At 39.0% G+C, this 16,941-nt stretch overlaps 3 protein-coding genes across 3 annotated transcripts; all 3 read right to left on the bottom strand.

Moving 5' to 3' along the window:
- Positions 1-699: 699 nt before the first annotated feature.
- LOC103722623 (L-type lectin-domain containing receptor kinase IX.1-like) lies at positions 700-4,101 on the bottom strand. Its single transcript, XM_039133168.1, has 2 exons — positions 2,412-4,101; positions 700-1,407 (listed from the first exon to the last, which is right to left on the bottom strand). Exons 1-2 carry the CDS (start codon positions 4,033-4,035, stop codon positions 986-988), a joined length of 2,046 nt encoding a protein of 681 aa, XP_038989096.1. The 5' UTR covers positions 4,036-4,101; the 3' UTR covers positions 700-985.
- An 8,467-nt stretch (positions 4,102-12,568) lies between these two features.
- On the bottom strand, positions 12,569-15,324 carry LOC120112950 (L-type lectin-domain containing receptor kinase IX.1-like). The gene is made up of 2 exons (XM_039133172.1): positions 14,632-15,324; positions 12,569-13,271 (listed from the first exon to the last, which is right to left on the bottom strand). Exons 1-2 carry the CDS (start codon positions 15,308-15,310, stop codon positions 12,853-12,855), a joined length of 1,098 nt encoding a protein of 365 aa, XP_038989100.1. The 5' UTR covers positions 15,311-15,324; the 3' UTR covers positions 12,569-12,852.
- LOC120112714 (mannose/glucose-specific lectin-like) lies at positions 15,320-16,287 on the bottom strand (the record flags this gene model as incomplete). The annotated part of the gene is made up of 1 exon (XM_039132323.1): positions 15,320-16,287. A coding segment is annotated over exon 1 (936 nt), but the record flags the coding sequence as incomplete, so codon positions are not given.
- Positions 16,288-16,941: the final 654 nt, after the last annotated feature.

A 16,941-nucleotide genomic window follows, 5' to 3' on the forward strand; every position in this document is an offset into this window, starting at 1 on the left:
TTGTGGGCCATGTGAAAGGGGAAGAGGCCATTTGGATGGAAGATGAGGGAGGAGTTTCCATGGTCCAAGATGAGGGGGTAGTCCAGGAGAGGAGAAGGGAATGAGGACGGACTGGTAATTTGTTGGGAATCCATAGGAATTGCTTGGTTTGAATACTAAAACTAGATTAGACAAGCTTATTATGTTGAAAAATGCTGCTAGCTTACCACCATAACCAATTGAAGGACTTTTACCCCTTATCTCCTTGGATTGCAGAATCCAGCCTCACCGCAATCTCATTCTCTCTCTCTTGAGAGAGTACGATCTCCTTCTCCCTTGTTGTCTTCTTTGCACTTCTATCGTCTCCGTCAATCTTCATCTCCTCTTTTCCGGCAATGCCCTCCATGGCAACTTCATCTGTGTCCCTAATTGGCATTGTGCCTGTTCCCTCCCTTCATCTCCATTGAGGCTGCCCATGCTCATCACATGGATGCATGGACCCAATAAGAACAGCTTGATGTCGAGGAGGGTCTAAGAATTCTTGTGGAGATTCGCAATTTGAGAAAAACTCCCCTTACAAACAAGAAATCAATAGTTTTCTCACTTATTATACTTGAATGGATGGTTATGACAAATATCTTAGGTATTATATCAGGTATCAACCAGCTAGAGGTTTAATTTTAGTCATCCAATCTACATATACAAATGGCTCATAAAATATTAAGGTACCAAAGCATAACGGAATACTTTATTACATGACCTTGGAGATAAGCATATCAAAATAACGTACAACATGTTCTCGACTAGAATTATCATTACAGCTGCCCATGCAGGAGATTTTAAATATATTACATTTTAAGCTTTTATGGCAAAGACATACAACACCCGATCATATAATGAAACACCTATCAAAAACAAAGAGTACCTAATATATAGTTGAATTATAAATCACTGGTATGATGGGTAACATGGTATCATTGTTAAACTTTTCTAACATGACTCACCATTAACGGCCCAATAGAGCTGTGTTTGAAATTACGGAGCAGCTATCAGAATTTGAATGAGTAGCAGGCACATTTCTTGGAGGAGAATGAAACATTGGAACGGGCATATTGGGTGGCAAAGCTGGCAATGGGGTATCGAATTTAAGTATATTGATTGCTTGCCTCATGCTTGGCCTTTGAGTTCTATCAGGGTGAGCACACCATAGTCCCACAACCATCAAGTACACCATTTGTTGTTCATCGAATTCCATCTCTAACCTTCGGTCTGCTGCAGACAAACATTTTCCATTTCCATAAAGTTTCCAAATCCACTCCACCAAATTCACTTGATCATCCTTCTCCACTTCAGATGGCTTTCTACCGCATGCAATTTCTAATATAACTACTCCAAAGCTGAAAACATCAGTCTCTTTACTAGCTTTTCCTGTGGAATGTTACGACATAATTAAATTAGGCTGTCAAAATAAACAAATGCTTATAATTGCTAGAATTTAATTTTGTTGAAAATAAAATGATCTAGCATTTTCAATGATATTAAAATTTTACAGACATATGCGAGCAAAGTTTTACGAGCGACTTAGTATTACTCTTTCAACTGAATGATTTCTTTTTTTCTGGTTTCTCTAGAGCTTGATGATTTCATTTTATAGACATGGTTCTGCAGGAATAACCCAGACTACTAGACACCAACAGCAAACAATAATTGATTGAGGCATAAGAATTTGGACCACTACTTAGCTTGTTTTAGACTGGGACAAGTCAAATCATAAATATCATAGGTCAGACAGGTTAGGTGTAACATCATAACTCTATGCATATAGACCTTGATATGTGCGAAGAGTTTTGTCTCAAAAAAGAAAAGTGTGTGTTAGAGTAACGGTGATTTAAATCTCTTACATATTTCCGTAGTTTATTCAGTAAAATTACCGTATTTTGATCTTATTTTTATGGAACTCTTAGGCGATTTTGCACATAAATCTTTTTACTTAGTGAGTGCATAAATTCGAGTGGCATATATGTCTTTTCAACAAAAGGGTAAATTAGTACTTTGACACTATATGGTACCTATTGTAATGAATTAAGCTCTTATCGACCACCTCATCCATCTTACTTTTGATGCACTAAGAGGCGTGAGCACATCATGCACACATCTGTCATCATGGATCACAGATAGAGAAATACATAGAGTTGAACATGATAAAATAAAAAATTAAAAAATTTTGCTGAAACTGTTCACACATCTACCACATCCTAAAGTGCAGCTAATGCCATGCCATGTTGGATGACCACACATCCATAGTGTGACGGACCTGCCATCTTTACCATCTTTATCCAGGAGAAGTAAAATAACTATGATGCCTTTCAATTTTATTAAGAAGCAATTAAAAGATCTCGCAAAATGTACTATAGTGGCATAGATTTTGTTACCTGTAATAGCATACTCCGGTGCAATATATCCCCTGGTCCCGGCCAGAACTGTTGTTTCTCGGTTGGAGTCATGGTCCATGAGCCTTGCCAATCCAAAATCACCAAGTTTAGCATTGAACCCTGAATCTAGCATCACATTGCTTGGCTTTACATCTCTGTGGATGATGCACTGCTCCCACTCTTCATGAAGATATAGCAACGCTGATGCTAAACCCAGAGCTATCTTGTACCTCTCCGGCCATGCGAGCAATCTTGTCTTTTCATACAAATGGTAGTCGAGGCTTTTGTTCGGCATGTACTCATAAACAAGCAGCAAGTCGCCTTTCTCGTGACAGTAGCCTATGAGTTGAACAAGGTTGCGGTGCCTTAGCCGGCTTATGATCGTTACTTCTGATATGTACTCTTTCGTCCCTTGTTTGGAACCCCTGGAGATCCTTTTAATGGCCACCTCAAGCTGTAAATCACGCAGCACCCCTTTGTATACCTCCCCAAATCCTCCTCCGCCAAGTTTCCTCTCCTCCATAAAATTTTTGGTAGCACTCTCGAGTACACTGTAAGGAAACCTCCTAGGCCCACTCCCTCTCTCAAATGCAACATTAATCAACGAATCAATACTCATATCTACTTCTTTCTTCCCTCTATCACCTTTCTTGCGTAAACGTCGCCTCATAAACCACATCAAACCCAACCCACATAGTAAGACCACGGCGCCAATACCCGACCCCAAAAATATATAAAGATGTCTAGCTCTTGGAGTAGGGCTTGGACTAGAACCATAACCCTTAGAATTCAAATCGGAGGAACTGAAATTCCAGGATACAAGGCTATGTTGTTCGGTCCTGTTACCTGTGGCAGCTGTGAAGCCAACGGCTACCTTAGCAGGCAGAACCTTCCTCAAGTCAACAACATGAGACAGGCTCCAATTCCTTGTAGGATCTGAGGCATTACTGAGGAAGACACTCAAATTTTTGGTACTAGCTCTGTAATTAACACACGCGTTGAACGTCGTGTTCTTTCTCATGTTAGCTTTCAAGTCCAGCTGCACAACCGAGTATATCGTGTGGACGTCGATTCCCATATGGTTGGCGCTTATATCCTTGTACTGAGGATTGAAGAAGGTATCAAACTCGACAGCGACGACAGTACTCGGGAGCGTTTTGTTGCCATCAGGACTGGTAAACAGACCGAGAGTTCCCCCGCAGGATAAATCGGGAATTGTCGAAGGGTATGACGAGAGGAAGAAGGCGAGTCCATCAGCACTGACTGCTTTTTTGAAGCCATAGATAAAGAAGGAGAAACATGAAGTGAAGTTGATGACGGAAGCTTCATCATAGATAGTCACTGCTTCAGGATATACCATTCTTCCGGAGCTCCTCCTAAGGTTCATGTGGGCCTGGTTCTTGGTGAGTTGGACGATGCTGCCGTCGAAGAAGGCATCTTCCTGGTAAATCATGTTTGGAAAGTTCAGATCCTCACCAGAGTAGTTGAAGGAGAGTGGGCTTGCAGGGGGGATTAGGATGGACAGCAGGTGGAAGAGGGGCAGCAAAAGTTGGAGGGATGGAAGGGTTCTAGATTTGGAGGGAGCCATGCTTGGTATGTTGGATCGGAGACATCCCAAGGCCATTTGGTGGCTTGGGCAGCTAGAGAAGGTACTTGGCAGACCACAGAACGTGAATCAAGTTCTAATCTAGATTCTTCTTTTATGGTTGAAGAGCTTAGCACGGTGTCTAACTAGGTAAATTGATTTTTCTCCGGTCTATTAAATTTTTAATAAATGGTAAAACTTTTGGTCCAGTTTGAATTGTATGAGATTTCCTTCCCCCCGATGGCGATGGCCTCTCTTTTTTTCAGGGAAACGTAATGACAAACCACATCTTAGAGAACTTTCCCTCCTTGACCGTCTAATTTCTAGATACCAGTGACAAGGTGATCGCCTGCAGCCACTAGAAATTATGCAGCAAAAAAATAAATAAATAATTAACTCAAATATAGCAGATTTCACTCCTAAATTCTCTCCGGATCTATCCGTGAAACTCTGAAAGAAATGAAAAATGGACCATTTTGTTCTGGAATAGCCTTATCCTGTCATTTCCCACTTTACCTAGATAAAAGCTTAAAACCTCATTTGGGCGGCTTCGTGGGAAGCAGATATCGTATCACTGCGCTGGCCGATTACCTCAGCTCTGGAGACTTGGTGCCGGAGTGTTTAGACCGGAATCCTTTTTTTATTATTTTTTTGATGAATTAGACGTCGCATTCCATTATGTGTTACTCGAGAAATTGTTGGAAGACCGCACACAAGTCTTCTGGAGTGGCAGGTAACGGAATGCGACGGCTGGAGGGTGCATGGCAGCGGGAGTTCCACTCCTCGGACGGCAGGACTTTTTTTTTTTTTTTTTTTTTTTTGTGGTTTATAGGAGGGAAGGGGGGCCCACTCGTGCAGTAGCCTCCACTGCCCCCTTCCACAAAAAAATGTTCGATATAGGTCGTAGGTTTCGCGTGCTTTCCTCGTCCCGTGGACTTATCTAACTAGGCTCATCACCTTCACGTGTGGGTACATCACCCCAGCGCCACCTTAGTACAAGTGGAAGGAAAGCATCACCGCCAACGAGCCAATCGAGCGTGGGGCATTCGGTCCCCTAATTTAATCGACGCCCGTAAGTTTCGAATCCGGACAATTCGGGTGGAATTATCGCCCCCTTATCACCAGGCTACTATCTTGGTGGCTCAGGATTTTCTTCATGGTGTTGTTGGATCCTTTCTCATAACTCTAATTAAAGCTTCCTTGCTGTGGCTCCCACTATTCAAGTCAGTCTTCCAACTCCCGTTCCTCTGGAGCTTTCTCAATGCCAAACTTACAGGGCAGTGTCAACATCTTCGAGGGGTCAAGGTTTTTGTAGAAGATCCGTTGCTTACGGAAGGGTTCGGTCGCTGAAGCTTTTTTTGGAGTTGGTGATATTTCTGGATTATTAATCCGGCCTCATGTTAGTTTACCATTTTCCAAATCTTTCAGCCTTGGCATGGATCAAATTAGAGATCCATACCGTCTCTAGACGTCCAAAAGCTCCGCCGGCCAGCAGAAAGCAAGTACTAAATTTCACATCTTTGCATTTACCATCAGGTTGCAATAACGTAAAATGACTTTTTAGCAGAAAAAATAGAAAAATTATAGATATACCCCCTCCAAATTTAGGATGTTTACACTTAAATCTCATAAGTTTAAAAAGTATGGATTAACCACCAAAACCTGAAATTCTATACAATGTGGTCTAGTTATCACTAAAATTATGACATGAGGGTCACCTCATAATTAAACTTTTATAAAATTTCGGAACTACCCTTCTCACTAGCTAAGAAAGGGGCTCTTGCTCTAGTGTAAATTGAAAATAAGGGCTTTAAGATCTGTGTGGATAGATAAATGGCAGAGGATGCAATATTTTGAGATTTATACAGGCAAATGAATAATAAATGATGAAATGCTTTGAGATCTACGAAGGTGAGCAGATAATAGAGGACAAAATGCTTTGAGATTTATGTAAACATATGGATAATAGAGGATGAAACGCTTTGAGATTGGGGCAAGTAGATGAATGACAGAGGATAAAGTGCTTTGACATCTATGAGACAAATGAACTGAGATCTGTACAAGCAAATAGATGACAAAAGAGAGAGTGCTTTGAGATCTGTGCAAGTAGATGAATGATAAAAAATAGAGCATTTTCATATCTGTATAGATAACAAATGATACAGTATGGAGTTTTCATATCTATGTAGGTCGATGGGTGAGAAAGATTGAGTGCTTTGAGATCGTGCAGATGGATGGATGATAGAGACGAAGTGCTTTAAAATCTATACAAGCTAATGGATGATAAAAAATGAAGTGCTTTGAGATTTATGCAGACCAATGAATGACAAATGGAGTGCTTTGAGATCTATGCAGGTGTATCAATGATAGTGGATAAAATATTTTGAGATCTATACAAGCAAATGGATGATAGAAGATGGAGTACTTTAAGACCTAAGCAAGTGGATGGATGATAAAGGATGGAGCATTTTGAGATCTGTGCAAGTGGATAGATGATAGAGAATGGAGCGTTTTGAGATCTGTACAAGTGGATAAATAATAAAAGACGGAGTGTTTTAAGATTGTGTAAGAGCCACTATCTGGTCTCTCTGAATCAAAAATATTTTGATCTTTTCTTTCACTCTATTAACAGTGTTAAGATTCAGATAAACGATTGAACTATATTACAACAAAAATGGAATTTTGGTGGCTACATAAAACTTTCTAAATTTTTAGGAGTATAATTAGCTCAAATTTGAAGGGCTATTTGTCTAATTTTATTTCATAAAAGCATGTACGGTGACTTTGGCGTAGATTCTATGAGTACGGGTGGCAATGAATTGAACGTGGTCAGATACTGACCAGGTCAAAAAAGACCGCTGCGAACTTTGATTAGGCCTCTCAGGGGCAGTCGTTCCTTGGTATTAAATATTCTTGTCATGTGAAAAAAAATTTTATAAGAAACGGATGTTACAAACCTCCATGCACTGCTATTATAAGTCTATGCGCGTTCCTTTCCCTTAAGTTTTAGTGGGGCCCTTTTAAATTAATGACTCATCGTCTAATTACGCCAGCTGATGGAGTACCTGTGCATACAGCTGTTAAGGTTGTTTTCATAGAGGCTACCAAAAGAAAACGCCAAATATAACATATAATATAATAAAATTTAAGAGCAACGGATGGGAGGCCGGAATAATTAGGCGTAAATGTTTGTTTCCACGAGAATATTCCATTATGAACACTAATAGATGGTCCAAGCCCGTCTCGTTGAACAAAAAGATGGGCCAAGTCTGAGGACAACTTGGCTCAATATAACTGAGATCAGACCAACTCAGATATTGGACCAAATTTGAGCTATATTATATTATATTATATTATATTAGGTTCTGTTGTACTGTATTGTATTACCGTGTATTGTGTTATGTTATGTTATGCATGTTGTATTACATTGTCATTTAATATTGCACATTAAGTTATGTTATATACTATACTATGCTATACTATATCATTTTATACTATATTATATTATATTGTCCTAGAGAGTGTAGCAAAGTACTACCGTACATAATATAATATATAGTATACTATAGTATAGTTATATTAAATTTATATATTTTGTATGTATTACATAAAACATTGCCGAACAGGGACAGGTTAAATTTGATGAGCCCAAGCCCCATCCAATTGTTAATCAAGCCTAAGGTTTTCAACCCATCCGGTCCTGTTGATCCGAAACCCATTACCCAGGCCCACCAGAATCAGATGGCTGAGTCGAGTTTCGGGGCAACTCTTGTAATGAAAAAACTTTGTTTGATTACTTTAAACTATGATTGCTCCCTTTGAATGTATCGTGCCACTAAATGAGAGCAGCTGAATAGTGCAAGGCATCTGACTAGTGATTTTTTCTGAGTTTCCGTAGCATTTGCTCTTTGGATACTTAAAGGCATGCTCGTTACATTTAATAGGTTATTATTACTTCTGCTTGGTCTACTTAGGCTCCATTAATTGTGCATCCGTTGCATTCTTTTATCGAATTTTGCAAACCCATCAAAGATCTTCGTTTTAGTGGTGAAAAATGATACCCAAGCCTGCCAGAATCAGACGGCCGGGTCTAGTTTCGGAGCAACTCTTGTAATAACAAAACCTTTTTTTTTATTACTTTAAACTATGATTGCTCCCTTTGAATTAGCACCGTGAAGCGTGCCACTAAATGAAGACAATTGATTCGTGCATGGCACCCGAGTGACCAATGATTTTTTTCTGAGTTTCCGTAGCATTTGCTCTTTTGATACTTAAAAGGCATGTTCGTTACATTTAATAGGTTATTATTCCTTCTACTTGGTCTACTTTAGGCTTCATTAATTGGGCATCTGTTGCATCCTTTTATCTAATTTTGCAAACCGATCAAAGATTTTTACGGGTGCAAAATAATACTAATGGAACAAGAAACTTTATAATTCTTCAATAAATATATATTTATTCTCTGTGTACATGCGCTACCCAAAAATCGTTTGATGGTTAACAGAGTATAGGGTTCGAAACGTGCGGACGTCGATTAAATCAGAGGACCGCATGCCCCACACTCGGATGGCTCTATGTGGATGTGCTTTCCTTCCATCAGTACTAAGATGGCGCTCGGATGACATACTCACACGAGGATGATCCAGTAGGATTTTCCACAGGTTGGAAAAGACATGCGGAAACTTGCAACCCGCATCGAACATTCCAGTCAATGGGAGCTGCTACGCGGGTGGGGTTCTGCCTCTTCCCTTCCTCTCCTATTATTTACCAAAAAAAAAAAAATTAAATAAGCAACCATAAGATTGAGTTGCATATCTTTGGGCATCAACTTTAATTTTTTTAAATATTACATAATGGGCACATTTGTTGGTCTCGGATAACCTTGATAAAACCTTGGGCCACGGGGATTTCTACTTTATTTTTTGGACAGCCAAAAATACATAAGCATCCATTATTTTATAAATAGAAGGGAAAACAACAGGAATCCTATTTTTCCAGCAAACCAATTGGCATAATTTTCCCTTGACGACCAAGAGTTTTTATCACCTCTATACAATCAAGAAGGGCATCGAGTTATTCAATCTCAAAGATCCTTAAAATTTCCCCTCGATCGAAAAGAGCCACTTAATCTTGTAACGATCTGAACCTTGCTGTCTAATGATTTTATCTTTTGTAAGAAAAGCATGCGAATAGCCCCAACTTCTTCTTTTATCTTTTGTGTACATGAGAACTACTCATAGCATACTTGAGGAGCATTAATTACTTTCCATGGCCAACTAGTATGCAAACAAGAGAGCAGCAAATAATAAATAAACTTACTCTCGTTCCGCATGTTAAACGAGGCAAGCTCTCCTCTCCTGTCTTAGAGCAAGTCCTCAGTAAACGGCTTTCTGTAGCTCTCCAAGTAGCAAAATCTTGCTTTGGAATGGGCAAATTACTCCACATAAGCATCGACTTACATACTGTTGGTTTATTAATAAAATATTTAATTCAAAATTTTCGGATTTTAGAATTTCATATTGGATATTTATCAAAACATAAATCTAGTTAAATATAAAAACTTATCTTAGATTCCAAATAACTTGGCTTTCTAAATATATAAGATTTAATTTTCTATCTTTATCTTTCTCCTCTCTTAAAATTTTACAGAATTCTACGGACACATTTCTAATTGTTTCTCATGCGGTATCTTAAAAAGAAGTATAGAGATGTTTTCTCTTTTCACAAGACATCCCGAAGAGATGCTTTGCAAACGGACTCTTTGGAAGACTTCTGTAGATGAAAAGATGCATTCTCACGAAAACATGCATTTGATCCGATGGTGACCCCAAGGGACACAACCTTGATAAATGGATGGATTATGTGAAGGGATGCATTCAATGAAAGGATGCTTAAGCATCTAATCATACTCATCCTTTCACATCTATAAATAGAAGAGGAATCATACTTTTTATCCTTCAAAACATCCCCTTTCTATCTAAATAACTCCAAATTAGAGAAAAAAATTGAGAGCAGTAAGTGAGTAAACTCAAGTACACTCAATAAGCATTTGTGAAGAGGATTGTGTCCACATATAAGAGGATTGAGAAAAATTGTTTCAATCAAAATTGCTGATTTTCAATGCATCTAGATTTGGCTAGTTCGGGTTCGACTCTAATTCTCCTTTGTTAGAATGCACTTCAAGAAGAACACGAAACGGTTCGTTGTATCTTGAGAGTAGACTGTAATCACTTGTTTGCACCTAAGTAGGGTGAATTCCACTCTAATGGAAGCACCTTTCATAGCTTGCCTCGAACTAGAAAATATTAAAAATTAATTTATTTTTTTAGTGCGTGCAGAAAGTCATTAATTAAATATTGAAGATAAAATAATAAAATCATATAAAAGAGATTTATAAGAGTTTAGCAGATAGATTATTTTTTGACAATTTTAGAGTAGGATTCATCTTGTTTGCTATTGTGCTTAAGGCATCATTAGATGATTACACTGATCCACAAAACCAGAAAAACAATTTAGACAAAATTTTAGCAACTGGCAGTGCCAAATGCACAATTGGGTGACCCTTTTAGGATTGTATTCAGTTATTGAAAATCCTAATCCTGCTAAGGGCACCACCACCTCTACCACTCTGGATTCAACAACCACTGCTACCACCCCTCCACAATCAAATATAGAAAAGGATTTTATCTGCCGTAGTAGAATTTTATATGCTCTTTTTGATGCACTTCATGATATGTATTGCACCACTTCCACTGCACATGAGTTAAGGGATGCATTGGAACAAAAATATGGTAAGGAAGATGAAGGTATAGAAAAATACATTGTAGGAAAGTTTCTAGACTATAAAATGATAGATGAAAAATCAGTAGTGCAACAAACTCATGAACTTCAAGCTTTAGTACATCATATGACCCAAAAAAAAAATAATCTTGATGAGAAATTTCTAAAGTCTCGTCAAGATTAATCCAAACCCGAGCTAAGATTTTCTCTTCTCTTTTTTTCTCTCTCTAGACATGCTCGGAGATCTTAGTGTAAGCCCTATTCTTTTTGTTGCTCGAATCTAAGTTGACCCAGTTTAGAGACCTTGAACCGCCTGGGTACTCGAGTGGTGGACTGGCCATTACTTCAGCACCAGCTAGATTTGGCTACTTTCGATCTTCATCTCTGACCCATTGAATCCTCCTTGCTCGGACCGAACTGATTTGGGGGCATGAGACCGTAGTATCTAATTTTGACTTCTGAAATTATGTTAAAGTTAATAATATTTTAATAATATTAAATAGATGTATCTGACATGTTTGCCTAAAGTGGGATTTAAAGCGAAAAGATGTAAGTAACCTAATGCTTCAAAGTATGTTTTCTAAATTATTTGGTAAAGTAATTATTAGTGGATTAAAGTTTGATACGTGTTTTGTACTTAGCTAAACGGGTCAGGCATCTTAATAATTATTTTAAAATTATGATATATATTATGAAATCTGAAAAATGTGACCGGGCAAATTATGAAAGATCTATTTTGTATGTATGTATTCTCAGCATGCCTATGATCTATTATGGTCCCGCCAATGGGGTATTTGTTGGCCCAGTCGACTTGTAATCTATGAGAAACTAATTTCGACACCGTACCACTAGTGATTAGAATAGTAGTTTTTGGACACTTTGGCACCGGTGGTTAATAATAGTAGTTTTGACACTTTGTGCCACCCATGCCATTAGGTTGTATGGCCATAACCTATTGATGTTGGAATTCTGGTATCAAAGTTTTTATGAAAATGCTTAATTAATTTTTTTTAAAAAAATTTTATTTGTGATTTATTTTTTAGTCATTATTTTGTATTTTAATTAAATATCTAGCATGCTTTGACCCCACTCTGGGGTATTATGTTGCTTACTGGGCTAGTATAGCTTATTATCATATTTTTTTCAATTTTCAGATCCACAGGCATGATTGTATGGGACTGGAGAGAGTGCTAGATTTTCTAAAAAAAATTTAGTTATTGGCATTTTAGTTAATTTAGTTAGATTATTTGATTTATGTTAGCACATGTTACTTTGAAACTATTGTAAAAACTATTTGAATAAATTATTACTTAAATAAATTTTATGGATTTGTCATTACTTTGATATGATCCGTAGCCTTACATGCCTGTACAGTCCGTCATATAGGCATGCGGCGTTTGTCGCGCACTAAATTCGGAGAGTGACAGCTACCGTCTCCATCAATCTTTATCTCCTCTTTTTCGGCAATGCCGTCCATGGCAACTTCATCCGTGTCCCTCATTGGCATTGTGCCTCTTCCTTCCCTTCATGTCCATTGAGGCTGCCCATGCTCATCACATTGATGCATATACCCACTAAGATCAGCTATATGTTGAGGAGGGTCTAAGAATTCATGTGGAGATTCTCCAATTTGTGAAAAACTCCCCTTACAAACAAAAAACCAATAGTTTTCTCACTTATTATACTAGAATGGATGGTTGTGACAAGTATCTCAGGTATTATATCAGGTATCAACCAGCTAGATGTTTAATTTTAGTCATCCAATCTAAATATACAAATGGCTTATAAAAGATTAAGGTACCAAAGCAAAACTGAATACTTTATTACATGAACCTTGAGATAAGCATATCAAAATAACATGTTCTTGACTAGAATTATCATTACAGCTTCCTATGCAGGAGATTTTAAATATATTATATTTCAAGCTTTTCATGCAAAGACATACAACACCCGATCATATAATGAAACACCTATCAAAAACAAAAATTTCCTAATTATATAGTTGAATTATAAATCACTGCTATGATTGGCAACGTTATACTATTGTTAAACTTTTCTAACATGACTCACCATCCTTCAACGGCCCATCAGAGTTGTGTTTGAAATTATGGGGCAGCTATCAGAATTTGAAGGAGCAGGCACATTTCTTGGAGGAGAATGAAACATTGGAATGGGCATATTGGGTGGCAAAGCTGGCAATGGGGTATCGAATTTAAGTACATTGATTGCTTGCCTCATGGTCGGCCTTTGATCTCTATCAGGGTGAGCACACCATAGTCCCACAACCATCAAGTACACCATTTGTTGCTCATCGAATTCCATCTCTAATCTTCGGTCTGCTGCAGCCAAACATCTTCCATTCCCATAAAGTTCCCAAACCCACTCCACCAAATTCACTTGATCATCTTTCTCCACTTCAGATGGCTTTCTACCGCTTGCAATTTCTAATATAACTACTCCAAAGCTGAAAACATCAGTCTCCTTACTAGCTTTCCCTGTGGAATGTTATGACAATTAATTTAGGCTGTCAAAATAAAACAATGCTTATAGTTGCTCGAATTTAATTCTGTTAAAAATAAAATGATCTAGCATTTTCAATGATATTAAAATTTTATAGACATGCCCGAGCAAAGTTTTACGAGTAACTTAGTATTACTCTTTCAACTGAGTGATTTCTCTTTTTGGTTACTTTAGAGTTTGATGATTTCAATTTGAGGTGTCACATGGTTCTGCAGGAATAACCCAGACTACTAGCCACCAAGAACAAACAATAATTGATTGAGGCATAAGAATTTGGACCACTACTTTAGCTTGTCGTAAATTTGGTCAAATCAATCAGAAAAATCATAGGTTTGACAGGTTACGTATAACATCATAACTTTATGCATATATGCCTTGATATGTGCGAAGAGTTGTTTCTCAAGAAAAAAAAGTGTGGTCATTGAAGTGGTAGCTCAGCGGAACGGGGCCTTACTTTTAACCAAGTGGTTCCAAGTTCGAAACATATGGGCGTCGATTAAATTGAGAAGACCAGATACTTCCTGCTCGGACACGGAATTTGGAAGGGCTGCTGGTCCGCTGGTAGCCTCGGTGGTGCCAGATGTGACGTACTCACATAGAGGATTCGTGTCGGAGCCTAGAGGGGTCACCGAGCCGGCCCACGGGTGGGAGAGTATGAGTAAAACCGGACGAGGTGCCCAACACACGGTCATTTCTGCCCGCATCGAACATTCTCCTGGTGGGATGAGGGTCCAGTAGGGGTTGCTACGTGGGGGTGGACTTGTCCCTTCCTCCCCTTTTCCCTTTTGCTTTAGCATAAAAAAAAGAAAAAGAAAAGAAAAGAAAAAAAAAGAAAAGTGTGTATAGAGCAATGATGATTTAAATCTCTTACAGAATTCCGTTGTTTATTCAGTAAAATTACTGTATCCTGGTCCTATTTTTATGGAACTCTTAGGTGATTTTGCACATAAATCTTTTCACTTAGTGTATAAATTGGAGTGGCATATATGTCTTTTCAACAAAAGGGTAAATTAGTACTTTGACACTATATGGTGCCTATTTTAATGAATTAAGTCCTTATCAACCACCACATGCGTGCATCTTACTTTTGATGCACTACGATGCGTGAGCACTTCATGCACACATCTGTCATCATGGATCAACTACACATCTACTACATCCTAAGGTGCAGCTAATGCCATCATGGTGGATGACCACACATCCATAGTGTGTCGGACCTGCAATCTTTATCATCTTTATCCAGGAGAAGTAAAATAGCTATGATGCCTTTCAATTTTATTAAGAAGCAATTAAAAGACCTCGCAAAATGTACTATAATGGCATAGATTTTGTTACCTGTAATAGCATACTCCGGTGCAATATATCCCCTGGTCCCGGCCAAAACTGTTGTTTCTCGGTTGGAATCATGGTCCACGAGCCTTGCCAATCCAAAATCAGCAAGTTTAGCATTGAATCCTGAATCTAGCATCAAATTGCTTGGCTTTACATCTCTGTGGATGACGCACTGCTCCCACTCTTCATGAAGATACAGCAACGCTGATGCTAAACCTAGAGCTATTTTGTACCTCTCCGGCCATAAGAGCAATCTTGTCTTTTTGTATAAATGGTAATCAAGGCTTTTGTTTGGCATGTACTCGTAAACAAGCAGCAGGTCACCTCTCTCATGACAATAGCCTATGAGTTGCACAAGGTTGCGGTGCCTTAGCCGGCTTATGATCGTTACTTCTGATATGTACTCTTTGGTCCCTTGTTTTGAACCCCTGGAGATCCTTTTAATGGCCACCTCAAGCTGTGAATCATGCAGCACCCCTCTGTATACCTCCCCAAATCCTCCTCCGCCAAGTTTCCTCTCCTCCATAAAATTTTTTGTAGCACCCTCGAGTACACTGTAAGGAAACTTCCTAGGCCCACTCTCTCTCTCAAATGCAACATTAATCATTGAATCAATAGTCTTATCTACTTCTTTCTTCCTTCGATCACCTTTCTTGCATAAACATCGCCTCATAAACCACATCAAACCCAACCCACATGGTAAGACCACGGCGCCAATACCCAACACCAAAAATATATAAAGATGTCTAGCTCCTGGAGTAGGGCTTGGACTAGAACCATAACCCTGAGAACTCAAATCGGAGGAACTGAAATTCCAGGATACAAGGCTATGTTGTTCGGTCTTGTTACCTGTGGCAGCTGTGAAGCCAACGGCTACCTTAGCAGGCAGAACCTTCCTCAAGTCAACAACATGAGACAGGCTCCAATTCCTCGTAGGATCTGAGGCATTACTGAGGAAGACACTCAAATTTTTGGTACTAGCTCTGTAATTAACACACGCGTTGAACGTCGTGTTCTTTCTCATGTTAGCTTTCAAGTCCAGCTGCACAACCGAGTATATCGTGTGGACGTCGATGCCCATATGGTTGGCGCTTATATCCTTGTACTGAGGATTGAAGAAGGTATCAAACTCGACAGCAACGACAGTACTCGGGAGCGTTTTGTTGCCATCAGGACTGGTAAACAGACCGAGAGTTCCGCCGCAGGATAAATCGGGAATTGCCGAAGGGTATGACGAGAGGAAGAAGGCGAGTCCATCAGCACTGACTGCTCTTTTGAAGCCATAGATAAAGAAGGAGAAACATGTAGTGAAGTTGATGACGGAAGCTTCATCATAGAGAGTCACTGGTTCAGGATATACCATTCTTCCGGAGCTCCTCTTAAGGTTCATGTGGGCCTGGTTCTTGGTGAGTTGGACGATGCTGCCGTCGAAGAAGGCGTCACCCTGGTAAATCATCTTGCCAATGTTCAGATCCTCACCAGAGTAGTTGAAGGAGAGTGGGCTTGCAAGGGGGATTAGGATGGACAGCAGGTGGAAGAGGGGCAGCAAAAGTTGGAGGGATGGAAGGGTTCTAGATTTGGAGGGAGCCATGCTTGGTATGTTGGAAAGGAGACATTCCAAGGCCATTTGGTGGCTTGGGCGGCTAGAGAAGGTGCTTGGCAGACCACACAACGTGAATCGAGTTCTAATCTCGATTCTTCTTTTATGGTTGAAGCTTAGCACGGTGTCTAACTACGTAAATTGATTTTTCTCTGGTCTATTAAATTTTGATTTTAATAAATGGTAAAACTTTTGGTCCAGTTTGAATTGTATGAGTTCCCTTCCTCCGATGACGATGGTCTCTCTTTTTTTTGAGGGAAACGATATGACGAACCACGGCTCATAAAACTTTTCCTCCTTGACCGACTTAAATTCTAGAAACCAGGTGGCGACAAGGTGATGGCCTGCAGCCAATAGAAATTATGTAGTAAAAAATTACAAAGATCTGACTCCTAAATCTTATCCGGCTCTGTCCGTAACGGCTCCATATCGATTCAGATGATTCTTTTGGAACATTTAGAAAGTAGATAAGGGATATTAAGTCCAAACCCTGAAAGAAATGAAAAATGGACCATTTTGTAGGGTTGAAATGCTAATCCCTAGCAACTCAATCAAATCTTGGATAATTAGGGATAGGAGGTTCTATATACCATGGACCAAGCTATCTCTGATCCTATGAATTTTATGAAAATGACCAAAATAGTCCTTTTATTAGCAAAATGTAACTAGTCTTTTGATCTAAAAATAGTCATTATGATTTTCTTTTGATGTTT

The sequence above is a fragment of the Phoenix dactylifera genome, chromosome 1, assembly GCF_009389715.1.
Source record: "Phoenix dactylifera cultivar Barhee BC4 chromosome 1, palm_55x_up_171113_PBpolish2nd_filt_p, whole genome shotgun sequence".
Taxonomy (NCBI): Eukaryota; Viridiplantae; Streptophyta; class Magnoliopsida; order Arecales; family Arecaceae; genus Phoenix; species Phoenix dactylifera.

Excerpts from the sequence above, each read along its gene's own strand:
- LOC103722623 (XM_039133168.1), bottom strand. The coding sequence starts at position 4,035 with ATGGCCTTGGGATGTCTCCGATCCAACATACCAAGCATGGCTCCCTCC. Across the intron at positions 1,408-2,411 it reads ACCGGAGTATGCTATTACAG|GAAAAGCTAGTAAAGAGACT; the intron begins GTAACAAAATCT and ends AACATTCCACAG.
- LOC120112950 (XM_039133172.1), bottom strand. The coding sequence starts at position 15,310 with ATGTGGTTTATGAGGCGATGTTTATGCAAGAAAGGTGATCGAAGGAAG. Across the intron at positions 13,272-14,631 it reads ACCGGAGTATGCTATTACAG|GGAAAGCTAGTAAGGAGACT; the intron begins GTAACAAAATCT and ends AACATTCCACAG.